Source organism: Ochotona curzoniae, unplaced genomic scaffold (genome assembly GCF_017591425.1).
Source record: "Ochotona curzoniae isolate NIBS_2020 unplaced genomic scaffold, NIBS_Ocur_1.0 contig_50, whole genome shotgun sequence".
Taxonomy (NCBI): Eukaryota; Metazoa; Chordata; class Mammalia; order Lagomorpha; family Ochotonidae; genus Ochotona; species Ochotona curzoniae.
The window spans coordinates 65,632-92,762 of NW_024466446.1; the positions used below are offsets into that span (position 1 = coordinate 65,632).

At 40.5% G+C, this 27,131-nt stretch overlaps 1 protein-coding gene across 1 annotated transcript in view; it reads right to left on the reverse strand.

Moving 5' to 3' along the window:
- Positions 1-236: 236 nt before the first annotated feature.
- The window catches only part of ALDH1A1 (aldehyde dehydrogenase 1 family member A1), a 41,472-nt gene continuing 14,577 nt past the window's right edge, over positions 237-27,131 (reverse strand). The window contains exons 3-13 of the mRNA XM_040988762.1: positions 22,016-22,156; positions 20,339-20,468; positions 18,426-18,487; positions 16,775-16,903; positions 15,676-15,789; positions 11,000-11,102; positions 9,428-9,612; positions 6,646-6,810; positions 3,892-4,049; positions 3,179-3,253; positions 237-821 (exon numbers count right to left, since the gene is read on the reverse strand). Coding sequence (XP_040844696.1) covers positions 749-821; positions 3,179-3,253; positions 3,892-4,049; positions 6,646-6,810; positions 9,428-9,612; positions 11,000-11,102; positions 15,676-15,789; positions 16,775-16,903; positions 18,426-18,487; positions 20,339-20,468; positions 22,016-22,156 — 1,335 coding nt within the window. The 3' untranslated portion in view covers positions 237-748. The remainder of the gene's footprint in view (positions 822-3,178; positions 3,254-3,891; positions 4,050-6,645; positions 6,811-9,427; positions 9,613-10,999; positions 11,103-15,675; positions 15,790-16,774; positions 16,904-18,425; positions 18,488-20,338; positions 20,469-22,015; positions 22,157-27,131) is intronic.

The following is a 27,131-nucleotide window of genomic DNA, read 5'->3' on the forward strand; positions in this document are numbered from 1 at the left end:
GATAGAAAGAAAAATAGAGACAGAGACAGAGACAAAGAGAACAAGACAAAAGAGAGAGAGCGGAAGTTTCACGATGGTCATTTGCTGTTTTTACTGCTAGGCCAAATGACCACCGCGAAACGCCCAATTTGCATGTCTACATGTATGTGTATGCGCAGTTTAATGCTATTTTTGAGTGTTGAGTGTATCAATCTAATCCAAAATTTCTGTTTCAACAAATTCACACTGAGTAACAGTCATGCTAGGTTGTTTTTATTAAAATTTCTACTCAGATTATAGCCACGTAATGCAAGCATAACTTCATTTGCCAAGCAAGCAAGCATTCTAGCAGCTATGGGGACGCACTGAGGACTTGGCAGCTGTTGGAAGGAGTACCTGGCTTACAGTTATGTTCTGTACCTCAAGAGGCCATTACAGGAAGGACACTAAATGTCTACTGGTGTCTCTGCACAGCCACTTTCCTGGACAAGCAGCTACAAAGAAACGCACATGGCTAGCACAGCTACAGAAAACTTGTGTCTAAACTTGCGCTATTACCGTCAATGGGGCGGAGCAGGTTCACATGGCACAAGGCAAATGATTCTTCCAGGATAAGCCACTTCTAATGCTTTTAATGTGTAGCACTAATCCTAATACAACTACCTTACATTAAAGAAAATCAGTAACAGAGGAATTGAATGCCTAGAACACAGAGTGCAGCAGACGCATAGCCAAGGCCGAGTCTTCGCTTTCCTTTTGGAAGGTTCCTTTACGAATTCTTCTGGGAGATCTTCACCATGACGGTCTTGACCTCTGTGTATTGCTGGAGACCGTATTCTCCGCTAGGGAGAGATCAGAGACACCAGTTAGCACAGCAGCGCAAGTGTACTGTTTCATGATTTGACACAACTTTGGTCTTGCTTATCCGGCTAAGGATGATGAGAACCTTTCACATGCATGGAACCCCTCGTTACAGATGTCCTCTTAAAAGGAAATTTTAAAAAATATATTATTTTAAAAAGTCATGTAATTTCAGTTGAATTTCATAGCAACTGGCCATTTTGGATAGTATTCTATGTGACTCTTAAAATTCTAAACTACTCACAAAATGAAGGTGGAGAAGGGTCATTCTTGCATTTCAGATACTCCTGTATTTTTCTGTTACGGCTTTCTAGTTCTTGACAAAACAAAAACATAAGCTTACTGCCAGTTTTGTTTTGTTTTATTTTTAGGGGAGTAGGCCATTGATTGGTTTCTTTTTTACAAGATTTGCTTCTCTGTAGTTGCCTCAACACATCCTTATTTATAATTTTTAAGTTCACCCCCAAATAACCAGAAATTACCCTCACATCAAGTAGTGGGGATCTTAGTACCTTGTCAAGTTGATGGAAACCTTTCATTGGTTTTGGAAATTGACAGATTTTTTTTTTTTCCTTTTTGGTGAGGAAACTGAAAGAGGTTATTCTTGTATGGAAGAGTACTCATGAAGTTGTAACACCATGCACATGGGCACTTATGCAGAGAAACACGACCTGGCTCCTTTTTCTCTCCTCCCTTCTTGGGAGGGGGGCAGGTAAGTGGTTGACATTTTTTTTCTCCTGGGTAACCCTAATCCCCTTACACTGATTATTTTCTTGGGCAATCAAGCTTCTGCAAATACCTCTTAAAAGCTTCAGTGAGCATGTTCTTCGAAGTAATTAAAGGGTTTAAGTTGTCCTGAAGTCCATTAGAAGCTAATATTTTAATAAGCATTTTGTCTCACACAGGATAAATTAACCCATGATTTTCACCAAAGGGCTTCCCATTGTGTTTTGAGTTACACAGGCACTTGACACTCCCAGGAGAGAAGTTAAGTGGGGTGATTGTCACACGCAGGCTGAAAATGGCTCTATCCTCCCTGTTTCTGGGGCTTGTACTAATAATACACGAAAATTAAGGATGGTTGATTACTGTCTTCAATCCTTCTATTTCCTTATACCTCAACTTGAACGTTCAACCAAATGGACATATTTGGTCGACTTGGTTTATCCTTTCTGATTCTCTCATCTTAACTGCTCTTCACAGTAGTCCAACCTTTAATTTATGTATATAAAATCTCTGCCACGTGGCTATCTGGTAAATTGAATTATAAACTTTTCCACTCACCTGGTCTATTCCCTTTATAAGTGAGTAGAGGCTGAACATGCAATGTGTTGAATTCTTACAAACATCTTTAGAATGGAGAGAAAGATAGCCATGTCCGTTCTAAAGATGAGGATGGATCCCTCAAAGTTTGACATCTTGAACTAGGAGTAGTCTTTAGCAAGCAATTGTGTTAACACTAAAATAAAGTTCTAAAGATCTAGTATTTTTTTAAAAAATATTTTTATTGGAAAGTCTTATACAGAGAAAAAGGTCTTTCATCTGTTGATTCACTCCCCAAGTGGGTGCAATGGCCAGAACTGAGCCGATCTGAGGTCAGGAGCCCAGAGCCTCTTCTAGGTCTTCCATGTGGGTTTAGGGTCCCAAGGCTTCGGGCCATCCTCGATGGCTTTCCCAGGCTACAAGCAGGGAGCTGGATGGGTAGTGGGGCTGCTGGGATTAGAACCAGTGCCCATATGGGATTCTGGTGCATGCAAAGCAAGGACTTTCCCATCCAGCTCCCTGCTTGTGGCCTGGGAAAGCAGTGAGGGATGGCCAAAAGCCTTGGGGACCTGCACCTGAGTGGGAGAACTGGAAGAGCTCCTGGCTTCTGGCTTCGGATCAGCTTAGCACCTGTCGTTGCTGCTACTTGGGGAGTGAACCATCGGATGGAAGATCTTCCTGTCTCTTCTCTCTGTAATTCTGACTTTCCAATCAAAATAAAGAAGTATATCCAAGTAACTAGAATGTTTTGTTTTCATACTTCTTACAATCACCAATTTAGAATTCTCACCTTACCTGTGGCAACAAGCCCCAAATCTATTATAGTCACGTGCAAGGCAAACAACTTTGAGAGCTTAATACAATCCCTTGTTGACAGTAGGAGCCTAATAAGGATTTTTTTTTTTTTACTATCACCTTGTTATACCTATGAGAGACATCTAACACTCAATCTGTTTGCTTTTGTTCTTTCCTGGAGATTTGTAAAACCAGATTTTTGTTTAAGGTGGTGACTGTGGACTCATTCCTCAGTAGTGACAACCATTTGCAGCAAGATGAATATCTATAAAATTCTTACAGTTCTCGTCCATTCCCAGACATCTTGAATCCACCAAAGGGACACTGGGCAGATACCACACCATAGCAATTCACCCTGGAAAGAGAACAGTACATTAGACATAATAATAGTCTCTGCAATAACTAAAGTTTGGAATTACATAAATTCACACTGTGTTTTAGGACTTCCACCTCCATTAATTCCAACATACTGTACTCGCTGAGAGTTTGAAAAAGCAGCCCTAAGGTAAGAATGAAGAAGCTACTGGATACAGATGCAGGCACTTCAAACAGGAAATGGAAACTTAGAATTAGCGTTTATATGTCAACTTCTTACTCCAAGGCTCAGAGATGACTGAAGAATTAAATAATTGCATACTTAGGGAACCAGATAAATATGGCATTTTCTGATAAACTTGATGAAAAAATTTTGTCTCCTTTGTATGTATCGTGTCACATGCCTAGACATTACTTAGCGAAAACTATTGTATTAAACAAATACCAACTCAATTTTCTGGGCAACTGATTTCAGGAAGCTAGACAGAATTAAAGAAAACATCCTTTTAAAGTTCTTTCAAAATGCCAATCACTTTTTTTTTTTTTTTTTTTTAAGGCTGCACCTGCTTTTCCAGCAAGACATGTGATTTCAAATGAGAAATTCCGGTCTGGACAGGCTCGAGGTAGCCGATCCATTGGCCTACTGTCGAAGATGTGGCATTGTTTGGTTTCACTCACCACACAGTGCCAGCCTGCAGCGCTGCTGACACCGTGACAGCTTTGTCCAAGTCCCTGGTGAAGATGCCCGCTGACAGCCCATATGTAGTATTGTTGGCTCTCTTGATGACGTCATCCAGAGATTTAAACTTCATGATTTGCTGTACCGGTCCAAATATCTGTGTCACAAGAAGTGGAAGACATAAACCCACAGCATAAATATTAATATTGTACATTATTTTCCTATAAACTGTCTTACATCTCAAACCTGTGTGTAAGTCCAGGTAGCTACAAAATGAAAGGTGGAAACAAACTGGTCATGGTCATAGGCAACATAGGCTCTAAGTAAATTTCTAGACTATAACATTGAAGAATTTATAATTGTACAAATGATTCACTTTAGACTTTTTGAAAACATTTTAAATTCCACAATTTTCATTTTTCAAGTAACAATGCTTGATTTCCTGCTCAGTGAAAAGATAATGATTAAAAATTATGTTTTAAATGCTAGTGTACCATTTGCTGAAGTACAACCTGTTTTACTGTTCCTGCTTTTTACAGAGCTGTTCAAGTCAGGAGAAACAACCCAAATTTCTATTTGCAGTGTACTCTGTAGTCAAGTCTTTTGAAACTCACATAGACCAAGAAAATGTTTTTTTACTGTGTGGCTGTGACTCCCCAACCACCCTGTCCTAAGGAAGCAGAGGTTCACCTGCAGTAGCTATGGAATCACAGGACAGGAAACAAAAGCCACAGTGTGCTTACTCCAGCGTAGACTCTAGAGAGTGCAACCCGCATGCAATGCTTCCCATGTTTCAGCTGGAGCTCCTAAACACCAAGCTCTCCTTTTCAATAATAATTAAAAACAAAACAAACATTAAAATGAAGTAAAAGAGGGCACTTGGGTGTCACTAGATCTTTCTGGGAAACGTGAAGAAGGGAAACAAATCAGAAGTGGCAAATGGTTTTCTGATGTTCAGCATTGATTTAAATGTTTGTAAGCTGGAGGTTACCATGCAATAGAGTCTGAGTGGAAGACTATAAATTGGCTCCTGGTACTGTAGCTGAGGAGCCAGAAAACAGCTACTGCAATAAATGTGTCTGGAGTTGACATAGTTTTAGTTGTCATAGTTTTAGTTGACCGTAGTTGATGGCTCGGGCTTGCACTTGCCTTTGAAGTTTTGCATTTGACATGTAATAACAAGCTACCTACTTACCACAGGTACTGCAGGGACACCGTAAATGCTTTAACTGAAGAACTCTCTCCCCTATCTTTTCCACGTGGTTTAAACCAAGCTACACCACAGCAGCAGTGTTGGCAAACATGGGCCAAGTGTTTGCCAACTCATGCCAGAATCGTCATTCACATGCATGAATCAACGTAGAGAAACTGCGTCTGGTAGTGTTGGTGCATTTTGTAAAAATTACTGTTTGCAATTCTGATTATATACTTTTCCTGTTGCATGATATTTTTTGGCATAAAGAAAATAATGCATTTTGTCATATCACATGGATGTGCAATGCAAATTTGTTTAATAAAGGATTTTGTTTTCATAACTTCATTGCCAATGCTTTTTCATAGTATGCCACATTATCTAACATTTTTGTAGTCCAAAGCCACTTATCTCTACACTTAAACATTATAATGTTCATGAGCTAGATTATTTACAATATATACATGGAAACTTTTCCTCATTTTATGTCAGATTGCTAGATAACCTTCCTCTGGATGTTAGTCTTGCTCACCAAAGTTTTAATATACAACGTTCTGTAATTATGTGTTTTCTGTTAAATACAGGTTATAAATATATTGTGTGAATATTTTAAGTAATCATTTTCTTACATTTTTCAGCTGTTAGACTTTCTAATTTTGTATATTACTGTTAAATATAAGCATATGCATTTCTATATGCACACATGTTTAAAATGGTAACTTTTAAATGTTTAGTAAGCATATCCATTTTGCAAAAATATATTCAAAATATGTATATACATATATATGCAACATGCTAACCAAATATAGACACACAAGCTTAACAGCTGAAAAGTCTAGGGTCATGGATGCACAAAGGGTTGGCAAAGAAAGAAGGGAGAATACGGATTTCAAACCTATAAGTGACTCTTGGCGAGAAATATCACAGATCAAACATAGGACCAGCAAGTAGAGCTCCAGAACTTATTCTTCTGTGTATGTAGATAAAAACACTTAAAATCTATTTCCCAGTAACTTTCAAGAATACAGTATGCTATTAAGAATTTGTAACTTACTGTCCAATTAGTCTCTAATGTACATTCTCCTCCCTTCTATTGAAATTTTGGATCCTTAGACTAATGTCTTCCCAATCCCACTGCCCATCACACACATCACTAATCAAGACCTTGGCAACGACCAAATGCCCTCTGCCTTTCGTATTTCCGAAGTTTTGAATTTTGCGTGTAGATGAAATTGCTGTCTTTCTGAACCAGGCAAATGTAACTGAATGCAGTAGCCTCAGGGTCTATATGTTGTTGGAAATGATGGGACCTTTTTTCCACAAATTGAGACTTACAAAGGAAGCTTCTAAGCATTACTGTGCATCTTGTTTTGTGTTTGTCTTGGCCAACCCAGTGGATTCCTGGCAATTTTTAGTTTGGATTACAAATAAACCTTTATCAGTAGTACAAAGGAATCCTAACATTTAAGGAGAAATGTTCAGATAGCGGAAGGAACACTTTGTGCTTGCATAGGCTGACAAGACACAGCAAGGTTACAAAAGGGAGAAGGGAGCCATTTACCTCCTCTTTGGCAATGCGCATGTCATCTGTCACGTTGGAGAAGACTGTGGGCTGCACAAAGTAGCCTTTCTTCCCCCATGGGCCGCCTCCACATTCCAGCTTGGCGCCTTCCTTCTTCCCACTTTCAATGAGATCCAGTATTTTTGTGTATTGCTCCTTGTCAATCTGTTTTTTAAAAAAACAGTGCATGAGAAGATACAAAGTCACCACCAAGTAAAGATAACACATCCTAAGCCTCCGGAGTGAGTCTTTACAATGCTAGGTAGATGTTGCTGCTAAAGGATCAACCAAGGCAGCAGAGTCAGTCTTGGACATACTTAATTCTCATGAAGTTTTAGGAAAGAAACCTTGGTGACAAAAATGTGTACAATATTTGTATGGGAAAAGATGTACATTTTGCATTGCAAACACATGGAAACCTTTCAAACAACGTTTCCCCCCAAGATTGGTCTATTTTTATTTGAAAGATAGAAATCATTCATTCACAGGCAGAGAATTAGCTTGCTAGACCACTGCCCCTGCCCTGACCCCAAAATAGCTGAAGAACTGTCTGTAAACAACACATTTCCCAGGAATCCATCATCTTAGCTGAAGAAAGGAGAGAGAAGTGGAAGGACGAGCTCTGATGCAGCGTCCACCTGCAGGCCCGGCAGCTGAGACGCCGACACTCTTGGACTGGGTGTACTCACACCTGTGTCTATCACATTTTCTCTGGCCTGATGCGCTGACTCCACCCTCAGGTTATAGCACTTTGGGAAGGTCAGAGAAACACTCAGATTCCAATTTCTGGCCTGCACCAAATATCACCAACTTGTTTCATTAAATGGGCAACACTGTACATGACAAGTGTAACATTACAAAATAAACAATAGGTTTACAAGGGGAAAAAAATGGAGTACAGAATTCTGGCTGGAAAAGGCAAGAACATACACGTCGTCCTATTCCCTGGAATCATGTGGGAGCAGACAGGTTTGACTGATGATAATTTCTGCTTTGGGACATGGAGGGAGTAGTTTTTCTAGATTTGATATTACTGTTGAACACTGCCAGTTGTAACTGGATTAGAGATTAACTCACAAATCAGAGGTCCAGGAGATAAGATATGCACGGCTTATCTCCATCTGATAAAGAGGTAAGGTGAGATACAGCAGCTAAGATGGCACTACAACATCTTGGGGCCTGGCTGCAGTCCCAGTTCTGACACTTTACTTGTTTTTAAAGATTTATTTTTATTGGAAAGGCAGATTAACAGAGAGGAGGCGAGACAGAAAGATCTTCCATCCTCTGTTTCATGCTCCAAATGGCTACATTAGCTGGAGCTGAGCTGATCCACAGGCTAGGTGCTTCTTCTGGGTCTCCCATGCATGTATAAGATCCCAAGGCTTTGGGCCTTCCTTGCCCACTTTCCCAGGACATTCCCAGGGAGCTGGATGGGAGGTGGAGTAGCTGGGACATGAACTGGCATCCATATGGGCTGCCAGGTGCATGCAGGGCAAGGATTTAGCTACTAGGCTACTGTGTCCATCCCTGCTCTTCCATTTCGAATCCAGTTTCCTGCTAAAGTGCTCCCTGGGAGGCAGCCAGTGGCAAAACTGAGCTGTAGACTTCCCACTCCTGTGTGAAATCCAGACCTAGCCCTGCACCAGCTCTGGCCAAGTCAAGCTCTCGTTGTTGTGGGCGTTTGGAGAGCAAATAGACTGACGGAGATCTTAATTTGTCTCTGCCTTTCTAAGAAAATCAAGTTAAGCTAAAACAAAACAAAACAAAACAAAACAAAACCAAATAGTTTTTCTAGAGTTAGCCTCACAGTCATTTTAGAGCTTTTATGCTTCAATATTTGGTATTATTTAAATCCTAAGTTTTTTTTTTCCCCCCACTGGAATACTTTGGGACAAGCAGCCTTCAAATTCACTTAGATTGTAAATTCCACAAGGTTAGGATCCCTTTGTCCTATCTGGAGTTAGTTGAGACCATGTTCACTACATTTGGATTAACTGAATTTATTTTTTACTTAGTCAAGACTAATGCTTGATTTCAAAACAGCTGCATGAAGCAATATTGAATCTTCAGTGTGGGAGAGTGAAGCTCAGAATTTCACTTCAACAGTACAGAGCAGGAATTCTCAGCAGTGGCTCTATGAGCATTGAGGGTCCCCCAGTCCTTCATGGTGGGCCTCCCCACTGCATTGTATTGAGTGTTTAGCTGTATCTTGGCCTCTATTAGATGTCAGTGTACTCAGCCCTTCTTCCCAGGAAACAACAGATGTTTCTGTTCAGTGCACATAGACAGGAAGTGGAGGGAGGAAGACTTGCCCTGGGACCACTGCTCCAGGGTAAGGCTTCCAGAGAACAGGAGCAAATTCAGGACCCAAGTTCGAAGGATCAACAATCACCCAACCATCCCAGGAAGGAGAGAGAGGATCAGAGACATTCTGATTGAAAATGGTTTTACGTACATGGAACACTTGGGGGATTTTAAGAACTTAAAAAAAAAAAATAGCCTCATTTAGAAATAAGTGGCATACAGATCGAGTAAAGCAACAAGCCTATAGAATTTGTCAGTTCTCTTATTATTAATTCCTAGCATAAGTTTTAAACTGTCTTTTGGCATAAGAAATGAGTAATACAAAAACAGATTTGTACTGGAAGTTTGATTTTAAGTCACCAAATTGGTGTAATAATTTCCCCTAAGAAGATATACGGATGGAAAGTATAGTAGTTTGTCCTGAAAAGACACATTATTCTTGACTTCTGCAACTGTTACCCCCTCTGCTGAAACTCACCTGTGGGCCTTGATTCACTTCTGGGGCCAGAGGATTCCCAAGAACATACTTCTTAGCCCGCTCAACACTCCTTCGAACAAACTCATCGTAAATGGATTCTTCCACAAAAAGCCTGGAGGCGGCGATGCAGCACTGGCCTTGATGGTAGAACAAGCCTTGGTGTGCGAACTCCACAGCCATGTCCACTGCGACGAAGAGAGTCACGTTAGAAAGAGCCATTGTCTACGGAGTTCATGGTAACGGCAATGCAGTGAGACAGAAAAGCGCAAACATGAACATCTTTTCAATCCTTTACCATGAAAATAAAAGCACCAGATAGTACAGTCAATAAAATAACTATGATAATTTTACTACAGACATTTCCAAGAAAGTTGTATGCTTTTGTAAACAAGTTCCATAACCATCTTCATTTCCAAGTATTTTATGGCTGTGGATATTTCTTTCAGACTTCAGGTTTTAATGAGATAACAGGGAAAATCTGAAATGTCCAGGGCATAAAACACTTTCCAAAACATTCTTAGGTCCCCTTTCTCCAGGGAACAGGGATATTTCTGTGAACAAAACATGGCAACAAAACTAACAGCCATGCTCCCGCCTCATATGCCCTTGTTTGAAAATAGATTTTCATAATCAATCTAACATATGCTGTATCATTTCATATATCTCCATAAACTTATCCATTTTTTGTTTGGCATAGAATTCTTTAAAATGGGGACATAAACGATTTGCTTAGTAGCTAATGAACAATCAAGTTTGCATTTTCGTTTTCCAAAGCCTGAAAATGTAGTTCAACATGAAAATAACCTGGCTGATACTTTTACTTATCACACTCAATGAAGTGGCAGCAAAAGCGATTTTACCCAGGCTTGTCACATCATCATGTCTACAAATTGTTTAATAAGGTAAGATGTTGTAAAACACTGCACATAACCACAGCAACATAGGTTTCTTCCAAGGAAATTTCTGTTTATACACTCATACCAAAAATCCAGCAGTTAAAATGTTACAGGAATGCTTGACTGTGTGTTTCTGCAAATCGATGTCTATTAACTTAGGTTTTCATTTGGTAATATAACCAGAATGAGCCTGTAATACTATATAGTGGAGCCGCATCATAATTGTAAAGTTAGGACATGTAAGCTCAATCACACCTCCTAGGAAACAAAGATGTCTAAACATGTTTAATTTTCTTCTGGCTTTTTCACTTAATTAAGGTATGTTGGAGAGCTATAGGAATTGGAGGACAAGCAACCAACTCTCCCTCCGTTGGTCTGTGTGTCTGGGGTATTTCATTACACTAAAGACAACACTAAGAATGAAATGTAAAAAGTGCATCGCAGATCCTAAAGACAACGTGTTATGCTGGAGACGACACAGCCATCTCTTTCTAACCAGGATGAAATTGTGCGTCTGTCAACTTATCCGTGTGTTAGGGTTTCAGGGCAAGGGAAGGGATTTTCAAGAGTAATTGTGGGCCCGGATATGAACAGCAAACCCTTTTGTGAAGTTCACGTTCACACTCTGGCACTAAGGAGGACGAGTGGGGAGAGCTGGCCAAGAGCCGCCACTCACAGTCAGCGTCAGCAAACACAATGCAGGGGCTCTTCCCGCCCAGCTCCAGGGTCACCCTCTTGAGGTTGCTTTTCCCGGCAGCTTCTTTGATCAACTTGCCAACCTGAAACGGGGTGTGACAAAGGAGCTGGTTTATGCTGCTCTCGTGAGGTTCTAAGATGCTGGGGCCCCTCATCAAGTTTCATTTCATAGAAACATTCAGCAGTCATGAAGAGCAGGCATCTTCAGATACGAAAATGTCCTCCCCATCCAAGCACACAGAGACAAGCAGCCTTGGCAGCCAGAGAGGAAGATACCTCAAGTTTATGGGACAAAATCAAATGAAAGGATGTTGTTTTAACGTAAAAACTTCTAGAATCCAGGCCAAGCTTTCCAACAATGTTCTTTTCACGAGCTTTCTTGAAGTATTGTTATAGAACATGATAGCTGATCTGGCCGCGCATGGCTAGGTAAGATGTCATTTTTTTCACTTTAATCAGTATTTCATCTCATGATCCAGTTACAACTTAACTACTTAATGTTTACTCCTCTGTTGACATCCAGAAAACCATGGAGCCATGCTGACACACAGCCTTCCGAGTTTCATCTCTCTCCACTGTGCGCCTGCGCCAACCTGGGGTCTAAGCATCTCCTTCTTGGGGACCTCCCCCGCACTCAGTTCTCCCTTGCATCCTTTTCTGAGGGCTCTACGTATGCATAGCCCTTGCTTTTCCTCGCTTCTGAAATAAACTTCATGAAACCTTCTTAACCTTGCCTCATATTGTTTTCTTCCATCCACTCCCTTAGTAACCATGACTTTTATACCTAGCCCCCAATGGGTTATGTCATCGTGGGCTAAACCCATTTCTCCTCCCTTCCGATGCAAGCATTTTCTGAACAATGAAATTGGAAAGATTGCACCTGTGTCCTGTACTATGACTTCAGTATGTCGGAATCCTTCAGTCCTGGCTTCAATGTCCTCTGCCCATTTTCAGAGAAAGACACAGCTTACGGTTCTCTCTCTGGGGTCACTTCCAATCAAGATTATTTCCTATAGCTGTTTTTATTTCTCCATCTCTGAAAACTGACCTATCTTTTTCATCTCTTTAATTTTGAATATTTATTTTTTATATTTTATTGCATATTATGTACATATTTATAGGTTTTTATTATTTAACTATTTCATATATCTTAAAATTCAAAAATTTATTTAAAATTTTTGTTTCTTAATTCTTTATGATTTTTAATGGTGTTGTAATCCACAAAATTCATCTTCACTTATCTTTCTAGATTTATTTATTTACTTGCAAAGTCAGATATACAGACAAGAGGAGAGACAGAGAGAGGAAGGCATTTTGTCTACTGATTCATTCCTTAAGCGCCTGCAATGGCCAGAGTAGTGCCACTCTGAAGCCAGGAGCCCAGAGCTTCTTCTGGGTCTCCAGTGCATGTGCAGGGTCCCAAGGCTTTGGGCCATCCTCCACTGCTTTCCCAGGACACAAGCAGAGAGCTGGATGGGAAGCGGGGCTGCCAGGATTAGAACTGGCGCTCATATGGTGCATGTAAGGTGAGAACTTTAGCTGCTAGGCTACTGCCCCAGGCCCTGCTTTTTATCTTTTTACAAAACATTTTGCTTTTGATTCTTTGGTTTTCCTAATCTATCAAGTTTTCATGGAGTATTTGCATCAAGCCAACCGAAAGCAGATGCTTTCTGAGTACGCACCTCACCCTGTGGTCGTCGAACTGCTACTGCGCAGCATGGATTTGAACGTCAAGTTATCTCTTAATTTTTTCATTTTGTATAAACATTTCACAGATTAAAGCAATTTCATAAAATTTAACTAAAAGTGCTTGCATTAGGGAAACACAGTATGGAATTTCTTCTGTTTCTTAATTTCTTCACATAGCCTATTTGTGACGACCACTTCAAAAACTGAATTTTCATTTAAAATGATTACAAGTTATTATTTTCTGAATAATGTTCTTTGCCTTCCTCAACTAGTCACCCAAATTCTCTCTTCACCATTTTCTCCTCCATTAAAAAAAAATAGATTTATTGAAGGAACTCAAAGTAGAAAACTTTTGTCTCGGGGAAAGGAGAGGAGAGTATGGCAGAAGAACAAGCATAAAGAATGGTTGGACATGTGGGTCAGGAGGAACGGTCACAGCCTTGCCAACTTCAGATAATAGCTAATAAAAAGCTCATTCGAGTCTTCCCAACCCCAGCTAAAACCAGAGCAAGAACACATATATGTTTGTCTCTATTTTATCATTGGATTCCCTTACTTGGAAAAAAGTTAACGTTCATCATTTTTTCTCAAAGTAATCTGCAAAAAAGAAAAGACAGGGTCTATGAAGTTATTGGTAGATAGGGTTTTCCATGAAATCTGGACGTTCCTATGTGGGAATGAATTAACAAAAGGCCAGAGAAATGTTTTACCATACCTCCTCTTACACATTGGAGATAGGGTTCTGTCTCAAACAAGTCTAAGTGGGGACATAAAATTTCTCACTTTATCAGAAGTTTTATTAGGATAGGTCTCCTGGCTCTCATGGCTATAAAGGATGCAATGTGTGGTTTGCCTCTTTGGTGGCACTGCCAAGTTCCTTCACAGAAGCCAGGCAACATACCTGAAGAGAACTGAACAAGAGGTTCCTAGGAACTAATTGCACGCATGTACACATGCATCTTTTCAAACTGTGTTATTCAAAGTTAATGCCTTAGTTCTTACTCAGAAGTAGCGTACTGGCCCATAGAGATAGCAATGAACAAGGCATTCTCTGAGCATAGTCGAGCAAGTGAGATATGCACCAAGGCCAAGGGTGTGTGCCCTCGTGCCTACGTATCATGGACAATACAGATGGGAGGGCTTCACATTCAAGATGCTTCTAGGGCTCTGGAGATAAGCTGGAAGCCAGAGGAAGAGCAATAGTAGAGCAGGTTATGGCCACACATGAACATCATATGGGAGGGAAACTTTTCTCATCTACTTTTAATACTCATGTGAGAAATTCATGGGTGGGGAAGAGAAACCCACAACGAGTCCAGAACCTGCGTGCCAGCCAGGCCACTGCCTGATTGCTCCTTAGGGTCCAAAATGTGTCACTGCTCTGGCTCATGCCATTGTGCCCACACACAGCTTAGTAAGATAGATACTCATCTCCCTGTTTCACAAAGGAAGAAGCCCAAATTAAGTAAGGATGCATAAGTTTTCGAGGAAACACAACAGGGAAATGTAGTTAGTGTCTGAACTCGGAGGTTGCCTGGGCTTTGGCAGAGTGTGTCCCAGTTCACTGCCGAGCTAAGATGCTGGGATCAAGAACTGCCAGCCCCGGCTGCCAACAAACTGGAGAAATGAGCAGGGATGGGATCCAACTGGAGGATGGACGTAGTGTCCCTACAGGGCAAGGCCAGAATGCAGGCCAAAGAGTGTGTAGGCTGCTTCATTTACATCCTCTGCAAGGATTTTAACTTGTGGTCATTTTTTAATTCCTTCCCATATGTGAGACAATCCTAGTCATTTTGTCTGTAGTAAATTCTAAATGTAAGGCGGATTTTCCCTCCCTATTAACTCCCTACAGATTAGTAAAATGCAAACTTTTTCTACTGTGTGTCTATGAAAAATGAAGAGAACATACATATTCGTATATTTAGTTTTATTAAAACCTGATAAACTTTGATTTTTTTTGACCATTTTAATTGTTTACTATAAATGTTTCTTTACATTGCAGTGGTTTACTAGGATTTTAAAGTAATCCTAAAATTGACTCACTCTCTCTCACTTTCACTCGCTTCTCAGTCCCTCAGGAGTTAGGAAAGCAACCAATTTTCAAAATTCAGAGAGAATTCTAGCACCCAGACAGTACCATCCCTTTCTATGAACCCCCTGGCAACCCTCCACACTCATCTTGGTAACTTTTCACATTCTGCTGTATTTCCTCCTTGACAGCAGCTTTTAAGGGGGGCTTAGCTTATTCACTCTATCCCACACAACAATAGGATCACATTTTTTTTACAAGGTATCTAATAAATTCACATAATAGAATAGAATGACACAACAGTTATGTTTGCCTGATACAGTATGAGCTCACTTCCTTTGCTTAGGACAAAAAGTTCTCTCAAGAAAACAGGACTCCATTCTTGCAAATTCTATCTTCCACCTTCTGTCTTGTTTCTGCTTACAGTGCTAAGACCCTGTTCTCCAGGCCTTGGAATGACCACTCAGTATCCAGACAAGCAGAAAAGTTAGGCCAGTTCAAAGGACACAGCGAGGAAAGCCTAAACTCTGGCTCCCTTCCAGAAGGCCCTGAGAGAGTGGCCCACATAAGGAGCTAAGGCTGAGGTTCTGTAATTGGATTTTCATCATCTGCAGGATGAAATTACAGGAATTCATACAGATCACTATGGTTTGATATATATTTTCTATCAGAAACCTTACTAATCTACAGCAAGGTCAACATGACCCTATTTCTCATCAGTAAAGATAATGAACACCTTAGCATTCACTCCTGTCCCTCTGAGTTTGTAGTAAGTATTTCACCCAAAATACGTCTGCTTACGTGCTGAAAACATACTTGAAGAATTGAAGAAGGACCCAACCCTTTAAAAGAAGGCTCCTAAATAGTTACATCAGACATGCTTCTGATGCCTGGAGACTCACACAATCCGGACTAGCGGCTCAAGCCATTGGCATTACCTCTGTGGATCCGGTGAAGGCAACCTTGTCGACATCCATGTGGTTGGAGATGGCGGCTCCTGCAGTTGGCCCATACCCAGGGACAATGTTTACCACGCCGGGAGGAAACCCTGCCTAAGAGGTCAAAAGCAAAATCAGTTACATTAGAGGAATTTAAAATGAAGAGGATATGGGATTAACGCTGCTGCTTTTAGCTAATCCTGGAGCTCTTCTACTAAGAAATACCCACGTATATTTATTAACCCTGTTAGTACAGTAAGAGAGGAGACAATCTTCCATGTTTAGTTCTCTATTGGCCAGAGCATAACAGGTCAGTTGCAAATTCCCATTAGCCTATTTAGTCAATAAAACGATCGATAAATGTCATCATTGCATCAATGGTTATACACAGTGGAAGGATTTAGGGGGAAAGCCCTTTGGTCCCTGAATTAGGCAAACAAATCAAGTTATTGGCACCGAAAGACCTCATTTTGACATCTCTTTTGCCTTTTTAAAATTTGAAGCAAAGACTATTTTTAAGCCATGGGTTTAAATTTCCTAATTTCAGTTTTCTAGAAACTAATGTTTCTTATTAAAGTTTTGTTAAGATAGGAATGCCAGAGGACAATGAATGGTTTGTAGGAAATCTGTATTAACAGGATCTAGATAGTTGAAAGTTTCATATATTCTCCCACTGTTTTAGGAAGATAAACGCAGAGGAAGCCAAAATAAAAAAGCAAATGCACTCATTAGAAATGCTTAGACAGCATGAAGCACAGTGTTAAAACCCATCACATTGGCAAACAATGGCCTTAGCTTCAGGTGGGCTTAAGCTTAAAAAAAAAAAGTTTAAGGCTAAATTAATCTGCAGAAGCCACCAGGCTATTCATAGCACTCATGAAGTAACACAGCATTTTAACATTTGGTTGTGGCTGGCTTCCTCTCTGTATTTGGGCAGAAACACATGAGTTGGTGGCTGGAATCTCCGCCAGTGGTTTGTACTATGTCTCCACCGCTGGACGAGGAGTTGTGAATAACCCTAAGGGCAGGGCATGGCAGACCTGCCTGTTGGAATCTGGGCTCCCGAGTGGAGGTACGCCTCTTCATTCAGGAGACCCACCTCTTTCACTAGAGACGCCACGTGCAGGGCCGTGAGGGGCGTCTGCTCCGCAGGCTTCACCACCACTGTGTTCCCACAGCTCAGCGCAGGCCCGATCTTCCAGATGAGCATGACCAGAGGGAAGTTCCACTGAACGGCAAGAACAACAATCAGCCTTTTGTTTCAATGAGAGGCATATTTGCTGATACAGCTTCCACGTTACACACTCGGCAGATGTTAAAATAATTCTGGAAAGCCCTAACTAAACCAAGTGTGCAAGAGGGGGTGGGATGGGCAGAAGAGCCAAACAAAATGGAACCAAGTGTTGTCACCACAATCTTTGGTTTATTATCAAGCACAATATAAGCTATTTATTGAAGAAGTATGATTATTCCCCCTCCTCCCATACATCACTTATTACAACTATTTACTCAGTATTATTTAGTAGAATTTATATTCAGGACAAACATTTTGTTAAGAACAAATGGCCTAGGGTCCTTAGGCCAAGTGTTAAGATTCAGATCTCAGCATATTGCGCACCAGCTGTGTGAACTCCAGCAAAGTTACTTGCTTTCAAGCTGCTTTCATCATCTCTAACTGCCCCAGAAGTTTATCCTGAAGATTAAAAGAAAATGTGGATCAGGGGCCAGTGCTGTGGTATAGTGCGCTAAGCTTCCACCTACAAGACCAGCATGCTATATGGGTATTGGTCTGAGCTCACACTGCTCCACTTCTAATTCAGCTCCTGCTTATAGCTTTGGAATGCGGCAGAGGATGACCCAAATCCCAAAGCCCTAACCCACATGGGAGATCAAGATAAAGATCCAGGCTCCTGGCTTTGGACTGGCCCAGCGTTGGCCCTTGTGGCCATTTAAGGAGTGAACCAGTGGGCACAACATCTCTCTCTCTTTATAAAACTCTGCCTTTTCAATTAAACCATAAAAATATGGGCCACTTGCTTAAACATATTAGCTCTTATTGCCGTTCAGGATTTTGTGATTTTTAAATACATTCTGCAGCAATTTTTGAATAAATAAGCAATTTCATTAAACACGATGTTGATAATGGTCACATTTGAATCTTACTGGAGAAAAAGCATCTTCTACTGCTCTCCTAGGCACACCAGCAGGGAGCTGCATTGGAAGTGGAGCAGCTGGGATTTGAACCAGTAATTAGCTAGGATGCTAGTGTCACTGGTGGCAGGTTAATCTGCCACAGGGCCAGCCCTCATTTCTTCCATTATAATTTAAAAATGTCCTTCAGAATCTGGACATGTATTATTCCACATGCCACTCTTCTCCGTGGAGAGCGCCTCAAGGAGGAGACTGGAGTGTGAGGAGTGTGAGTGGGCGGGGGGCCTACCACGCGTCTCTAAGGATATCTGCAACTGTGGCTCTTCGAGTAATGCAACATTTTAAAAACTGCCCGTGCAGTAGCAGGCTAACATCTGTTGATGATATAATATTAAAATATGCTCAACAAAGAGTCTTCTTGATTCCTCACTTACATCTATGATGTTCAGTCATGTTGATATCAGGCTCAGTAAGTCCTACCATTATCCTATACTGACCAAATACCTAAGCATCCACTTGGGTTGGATCAAGCTTAATTCTTAAGTATACTTTGAATTCTACTTTTAAAAAATGTGTTGATTCTATAGAGACCAACTTACAGGAATGATTTGGCCACAGACACCAACAGGCTCATGTCTTGTGTAACAAAAGAAGTCTCCATCTGGGGAAGGAAACACAGAATAACATATAGACCAGTGTGTTGTGCACTTACTAAGGTGGCTTGGAAATGATTTTGCAAAATGAAAAATTAAGGCCTTAAATAATAATTCAGAACCATGTCCATGAATCAGGTAATGGAAGCAGTGCAAAACTGGATAAAATCTGAAAGGTAATCAACTCTCCCAACACCCAGCAGCCCTAGCTTCAAAATCATTTTTATTCTTAAAATTTCATAGAATGGAAACTGTATCACATAATACAATGTTAATAACAATTAAAAAAATAAAGAAAAAAAGAAAAAAAATTCATAGAATGGAATGAGAAAGAAGGTTGGAAGTTTCTAAGACAAAAACCGTGTTGAAATGAGATTCTGGCTGCTGAAAATCCTATCTTCAGTAGAATTTTTAAAAATTATACATGAGAACCTTCAAAACGTTACAAAAAGTGTATGTTAAAAAATGTGCATGCACTTGAAGTTTTGACACAAACTAGACTTATATTTTACCACCACAAACTGCTTAAAGTACCCTGATGTAGAACAGAACAATAAACAGGTGCCTTCCCGTGCATTGGCAGCATCGCCCACTGCTTGCTCTGAAGTGGGTTTACTTTGCCTACCAAACAATAAAGCAGATTGCTGTATTTATTTTCAGCTAGAGCTGCTTGATTTCTGGTGCTCCAGGGAAGGGCCTGCCTGTCCTCAGGGCTTTGTTGGCCTTCGTGTCTCGTCCAGTCTCAGTTCTCACAGGAACCTGATGGCTGCCACCCAGACAAGGCTCCTTATCAAGTCCTACTTGTACTTTAAGCATTTTCCCCCTCATTTTGTTCCAGAGACAAGTAAGACAGTTTCTAAATTAGTCACATTGCGTGATACTGCCATGGCCATCTCCCCTTTGAATTTCCTGGCTATCACCTCAACACATCATGATCTTCCAGTACGCCAGGGCCAGTTATGTTCCCAAGGTCAGTACATTTTCATAAGGGTTAAATTCTGCCTGTGCGTCTCAGCTTCTTTTGTAGGAGGTATTTTTCATTTATGTATCCTTCCTCAAATACCACCTTCAAGGGTACTTCAAAATGTCCATGGAAATAAAAGTTCAAAGCTGTGTTGATCTGGGTGCAACAACAACAACAATACAGATATCTATCCATGTGAGAAGTCTTAAAAATGTCCATGGAAAAACGCGTGTTTTGAAAAAATGATGCATGTGTGTCAAATTTTTCTTCAAAATGATTTACCTTTTCATTGCTTTTTTCCATGAATGTTTTAAAGTACCGTCATATACACACATATTCACACACACAGATTTCTGGTTCAGGTTATAAATACAGTCTCATCTTGCTTTGAAACTATTTGAAACAAATCAATGTGAATTTGTTTAATTAGTCTGGTCTCTTCTGAGTTTGACCAGGCACAGATGAACATAACTGACTCATGCAGGAACAAGCAAAGAGGCTTAAATAATTACATTATGGAAAGGATATAAATGTCACTAGGGAATAAAACCCAAGTAAGTAATTCCACAGAGACCAGCTTTGTAAAGCTTGGGTCCCTAGAGAGAAAGTGGTCTCAAATCATTTTGTCCATAACAATTTTATTTTAATATTTTCTAAATTACTCATAGGATTATATTCTATGTAGTATGTGATTCTGCTAACACCACTTTAAAAATCATTGGATGAATCCTAATATATCTCCCAGGTTCAGAACTGCATTATCTCAAAGTCAGAGGGAAAACAATTTTACCTTATTTGGCTGACATCTTTAAAAGGAAGAGTTTGAAATTGTTCAGCTCTGTAGAGATGCGTGCACCCTCTGCCCGACCCCGACTGGCTCCCCAGCGCTGCTCACCAACTGGCATGGTGCGGCCCTGGGTCTTGTCAGCCCATCCTGCACAGTAGCGTAAGGTTTTTATGCAGCCTCCTAGATCCATCAGATACGCATTGGGAAACAATTTTCCAGCATTGATCGACTCCATCGTCTGAAAAATAGATCAAATCCTAAATCTAAATCCCAGAAAAATTTTAAATGAAAAAGATACATATAAGCAGGATTTTAAATAGTCATAGGGTGGAGAATTTTGGAAATGCAAGAAATATGAAGTCATCTGACTAACCTCTTCTTTAAAAGAGATTCAAAGGAAGAGCTGGAGTAGCTTGCTAAGGTCACGCTAGGGTCCAGATCGAAGGCATATGGCTCTGCTCTGCCCCTTCCTGCATTTCTGAGTCCTTGGGCTGGTTGGCGATCCAGAAACTGGGCACAACTGGCTACCTAACAGACCTCGTAAGAATGATGTCTGATCTCCGAGGGTCAGAGTGCCAACAGGATTTTATTGATCATCTCCCGCTATGGTGATGCTCAGGGTTAATGACGAATTGACCAGCCCAATAGTCAGCATTTTTGACTTTTGTATTCTATCTGAATAGGGCTAATTTAGTCACATAAAATTTAGTAAAACACAACTCTTCTACCCAAGAGGTTTCTTCAACATAATTTTCAAAGGTGAAACTTCCGGTTTCAGCACTATTATCTGAGTGCTCAGGCTGTAAAGTTCAGGATCCCAGGCATAAAGGGCTGGGGCAGGTTTTCTTCAGATCACAAATTTAGGCAGAACGTTCCACAGATCAGATAAATGAGGGAAGCCAAATTTTGCAAATTTGTTTTACCTCTCATAGAACACATTGGTTAATACAGTTTTATTGTACACAGTCTTCTGGGTCAGTTTTTTGTATATTTTAAATGACACTGAATCTTTAAGTAATAAATGATTACTTAAATTGCTAATGCTAATATCTTTTAAGGTGTAGCCCTCTGTTATTGCTACTTAAAGACTGCAGCGGTAACAAAATTTACTTTCAAATTTAATCTTGATATTAACTGATATTAAATCGACTTCACTCTAATTTTCATAAGAAATAACAAAAGCAAGGACACATCCACCTTCCCTGGTAAGGTCTGCACACTGATTTAACGGTCACAATGTATTTGAAGAAAAAAGTCAGTTCACAGAAAAATAATGTTTGTTCAAATACTAATGATTGTAGGATTTATTTTTGCCTTTTTATAAACAGTATCATTCAGAGGTCAACAGGTGTAAGAAGGGAATGGGAGCCATTTGTAAAATATTTTTCCTAAGGGGAAAAAAATCACTAATAAATTTGATCATTTTTTTTCTACTAGAAACTGACTGACTGAGACATCTAGGGTATTATTCTAGCATATTCAACACTGGAATGTGACTTGCTGAAGTTCTAGAGTGAGAGCGTTTCTTCCTCAATCTGACTCATGCGTTGCCAGTTTAGCCTGTATAATTCGTTATGGGAACAGGAGTTCGCACCGTGCAGCTGTGAAGTAGAGTGCCAAGTGACCGGAAGTTCAGTGGTTCACCGTTGTATCCAAGAGCTGGGATGCAGCTTTCCAGTTAGTGGAAGATACGTAACGGCACGTGGGCTGCTCAAAGCACCTGCTCATTCCAACAGTGAAAGCTTTGGGGACCACTTGATCTCTCCCCATTTGGTGAGTACTCACCGCCAGCAGCAGACGGTCTCTTTCGATTAAGTCAGCCAACTTGTACAACAGCCGTCCCCTCTCAGAAGCATCCATGGTACGCCACGGGGAGCCAATCTGAAAAGCCTGTCTTGCTGCCTTCACAGCTTTGTCAATATCCGCCTAACAGTTAAAGGGAATTTAAATTAGTACACTGATGTATTGTGTAACCAAACTCAAAGGCAATAAACCTAGCCATCAATGAACCCTTCATAAGCAATCATTGTGTCCTGAGTGATCCCAAACGTAACATGTTGCACATGCCTGCCAAAGGTTTAGAATGATGAGCTCCACCTACCCGACAGAGGCCCGATTTCCTGAAAGATACAGATCTTATCTTAACAGAGTGACAAGCATATGCAACACACGTGTATCTGTTGCTGCCTTTGCTAAGAAAGGCACTGAGAAGTGCAGTCCACATGTTGGACATTCAGTCAAGTTGATTGCCTACATTTAGGCTTTGTATTAAGATAAAAGGTAAGCCATAAGAATCTGAGATTGTGGCTACTAAAAGTCATGCTGCTTTGGATTGAAACAGCTCTGTATGTCACGCTCTCGACTGGGACCTTCTGCTCCATGTCCCGTTGCTTCAGATTTAGAGAAATAAGGGCCACCACTGCCATCCTATCTCCCAAAAGATATGGAGATGTTGGCTTTGAGATAACAGTCCCACCATAGGGAAACACAGCCCTAGAGAATGCTGCTTTGGACAGAAACATTCTTATCTAACATGCTCAAAGCAGCCAAGAGTAGCAGTAGTTAATATGGAGTTTGGGACCAAGTCAACTCATATTTGCATTTCAAACCCTTATTTTACTACATAAATTTTGATCTCCAAAATATCCTTTTATCTAAAGCTATGTTAAACGTCATTCTTTATGGAGTTCATATCAGCCTGGGAATGACAACAGTAAAGTCAGGAGATGGCCTTTTGAAATCCAATCTCACAAAATCATCACTCTAGTACATTAGGATATGCTGTAATGAATTTACTTGATATTTGACGGAGATTCACTCTACAGCCCCCGTTAGGCACCAACATCCACAGATGTTTAAATCAGTATTTGCTTATAACTTACACATAGCATTTTGCATACTGTGAATCGTCTTTAGATAGCACAGGTATTTTTTTTTTTTTTAGGAAATAATAACATAAAATCTCATCACCTCCAGGACAAATGCAGCTCTTGGTCACAGGTTCCATGCCATGCAGTACACACCAATGCAGAAGCAAGGATGCTAAGGTCTGGCCATCCTAAGGTAAACTATTTTGTGTCATAACTTTCTTAATCTTCTTGTTTCTAAAGTTGAGGTGAGTCTGGTACCAAGCCTAGTGGTTAAGATGCACATATTCTACAACACAGGACTTGGGTTTGACATGTGGCTGACGCGCTGACCAGCCTCCTGCTTGGGTATACTCCAGGATGTACCGAATGATGGTGCGAGTGACTGGGTCCCGACACCCTCACTGGAGACAGGACTTGCAACCCCGACTCCTGTTGTTGGGCCAGCTCAGCCCCCAGTCAGGGAGTGCATTTAGAGAGGGAACCTGAGCGTGGGGGCTCCGTTTATAGATCTGCTTCCCTCGCAGATAAGTGAAAAATACAGAAAGCAATCAAGGTTATTTACCTCTCAGGTTTGTGTTGAAAACTAAATAAGGGAATATTCGAAGCGTATTATCCACGTAACATACGGTAAGCATTCATGAACAGGTGGAGCTGTCTAGTCCTACAGTCAGCAACTTAAGTCTCAGAAATTGAATACCTATTTCTTTCCAGTTTCCTCTTATTATTTCATATTTCAAGATTACTCTGTCCTACTCTAAGCTCCCTCGTTTATTGCTATCAAGTTAATTTTCCTCAACTAATTTATCACTTTCCCTTTTGCAACTTGGAAACTGTTCTTTCTTATCTACAGACTCAAAGCCAACCTCCCATGGCTTGGTTTCGAAGACCCAACATTCCTGGGTATCACCTTACTACCAAAACTTAGAATTCCTTTTGTTTTTCAAAAGTTAAGACCCAGATCAGGGTCCAGGCTGTAGTGCGGAGTATAAAGCCACCACCTGTGGCACCTATATCCCATGTGGGCACTGGTTCAGGTCTCAGATATTCACCATCCGAGCCCTACCGACGGGAAGAGCAATGCAGCAGAGGATGGCCCCGGGGGGTTGAGCCTCTGCGTTCATGTGGGGCACCGATAGAAGCTCTCCACTCCTGAGGAGCCCCGCTTAGGCTGCAGCAACAAATGGGGAGTGAAGCAGCAGATGAAAATTACTCTCTCCCACTCTTTCCCTCAGAGTTTCAAACAATTATTCTTTTAAAGCCCCGGCTAAAGTGTCACAACCTGCCTTATCCCCAAACTAATCCCCCTGAAAATGGATACTTGTGAGGGTTCTGCTGAGATTCAGGCACAAGGATCATTCCTTTACAGTCCCACAGTTACCGTGGCTTTAATATTCCTTATCCAAGATCCTTAGACTCAAAAATGTTTTGGATTCTAGATATTTTACATTTAGAAAGTTTCACATACTTGAGTTTATAAGAGGATAACATGTGCATGGGATCTGGGTCTAAACATGAAAACCATTTATGTTTCATTTACACCTTATCTACATAGCCTGACAATTTTATACAATAATTAAAAAATATTTTTTATTGGAAAGGCAGATTTACAGAGAGAAGGAAAAAGAGATTTTTAGTCCACAATGGCCAGAGCTGATCCAACCTGAAACTAGCAGCCCCTTCCAGATTTCACATGCAAGTGCAGGGTCCCAAGGCTTTGGGGCATCCTTGACTGCTTTCCCAGGCCACAAGTAGGGAACTAGGTGGAAAGTGAAATATTTGTGATACTGACCGGTACCCATATGGGATCCTGGCACCTGCAAGGAGAGGTTTAGCCACTAGGCTACCATGCCTGGCTTTTCTGCAATATTTTGCTATGTCTTTGAGTGAGATTCATCACATGAGGTCAGGTGTAGAATTGTTTACTTATGGCATCATGCTGTTCACGGTTTAAGATTTTAACTTTGGAATTAGAGGTATATATTCTATGTTACAGTTATGTATCATGGCTCTTGGTGTACAGGTGTCCTTGACTCATGAAGTGGACAGTAGAATCAGAATCTGATGGAGATATGACCGATATCTAGTTTTATCATTTCATAAGACTTCATTAATAATATCCTTGCAATGGGTATTTACTGCTGCCTATTATAAGCTAAACAATTTCTTACTCTTCTGGGCCCATAAAAGGTGGCCAACTTATAATGATTTTAATATCCTACAAGCTTGCTATGTTACATTAATTTTGTACAAGGGAATATATTACATAATCAATTTACTGATACTGGCATAATATAAATCATAATTTAATTGATTCCATTATGTCAAAGCACTGTTGCAATATTCCAAACTTCTAAACAGAAGGGCTTTTTTTGTTGTTGTTGCTTCAAATTGCAGGACTACCATTTATTAGATGTTTAATTCCAAGACCAGCATTTCCTGAATTTCATTTTTGCATTAGCTAGAAAACAGTTTGCCATCATCACGACACTTCATCCTATCACAGTGAAAATGCTCCTGGTTTGTAGGCAGAGCTTTTAGAAGGCAGCTGAACGTACGTTCACTTTCCAGGTGATGTCCAGCCATGGCCTGCTTCTCAAGCGTGGCTGAGGAAGGACTGCATTCTTTAATTACTTCCTGATTCTACATTTCCATATTCGGTCCAGATGGAGGAAACAGAACGGCTTTGCTTTTACCCCTGTCACCGACCCTTCTTAGTGGATGTTTACCTTTGTCTCCACCAGTTATTTGTCAGGTCATACTGTAGCATTAAAAGCAGGATTAGTCAGTAGAGTCTGAAAGAGCCACTGAAGTGGAAAGAAAACAGTTCCCACCCACATCTGGGCTTTGCTTTGTAACTTCCGTTTGTTCAGGCCTCCCTTCTTTATAAAACCACTGAAGGGCAGTCCAATTCCATTGTTAGCTCCAGTCTACTCATAAATTAAGTCTCTAAAGTCTTTTGACTCATTATCTGAAAAGTCAGTTCCAGAATATTAGGTTGCCAAGTCTGTAACTTACTAGGTTCGTGCCTTTCCCAGAATAAGGCTGTTAGAGTTTGCTGTACGTCTGAAGGCAAACTTATAAGAAAAAAAAAGTTTTAATTTGAAGGCATTTAAATAATTAAAAATTCATCTAAGAATGCTAAATATTAATCAGTTACTTCCTACAAATAATTTGAGTAATCGAATGTCCAGCCAATTCCATTACTATTATGACCTTATTTAGAATTTTACTGGATATTAATTCTTGTCTTTTATCTGAGGACCAGTCATTGCCAATGAGTACAAGAGATAAAAAATCAGACATTCTAAAGCTTTGGCTATAAACATGACCTCTCCCTTACCATGCCTAAGAAGGTAAATTTTGCAAATGGTGCCAAGAGAAATTCTTGGGCTACTTGACAAGGCTGCCCCTGGAGTTTCAGGTGTGGAGATGTGTTCCCCTGATGGAACTAACAGCAGCTCGGAAGCCAAAGGAAAACTATGTTCTAGGCTCCAGAACTGAAGCATCAAGACTGCTTTTCTTCCTACTCATTGTAAAGAAACCATCTCACAGTGTCCTTCCTTAGAATTTATACTGCTAGAGGGAGAGGGTGGGTGCATTTCCAGTCCAGTTAGCTCTGTTGATTTTCACTTCTATCCAAACTCATTAGTGGGAGTAGGGAATATCCTGCCAGTGCAATATAAAAGGACTACGAAACCATGGGGTCTAGTTCTGCCAAGACAACTCTAGGTGCAATTTGAAATTCAATAAATCTCTGCGTCATGATAATTTTTTAAATGATGATTTTTATGGTTCATAAATGAGGTTATAAATACACAAATGGTCTTTGGAAAGAAAAAAGGTTCCCCATCTGGAGCCACTCAAGTACTTAGAGACATTGGAAGTAATGTGTGACCTTCTGAGTTTCTTTTGATTTTTGTTTTAAAGATCTATTCATTTTTATTGGAAAGGTATATTTAGAGAGACAGAGAGAAAGGTCTTCCATCCGCTGGTTCACTCCCCAGATGGCTGCAATGGCCAGAGCTCAGCCA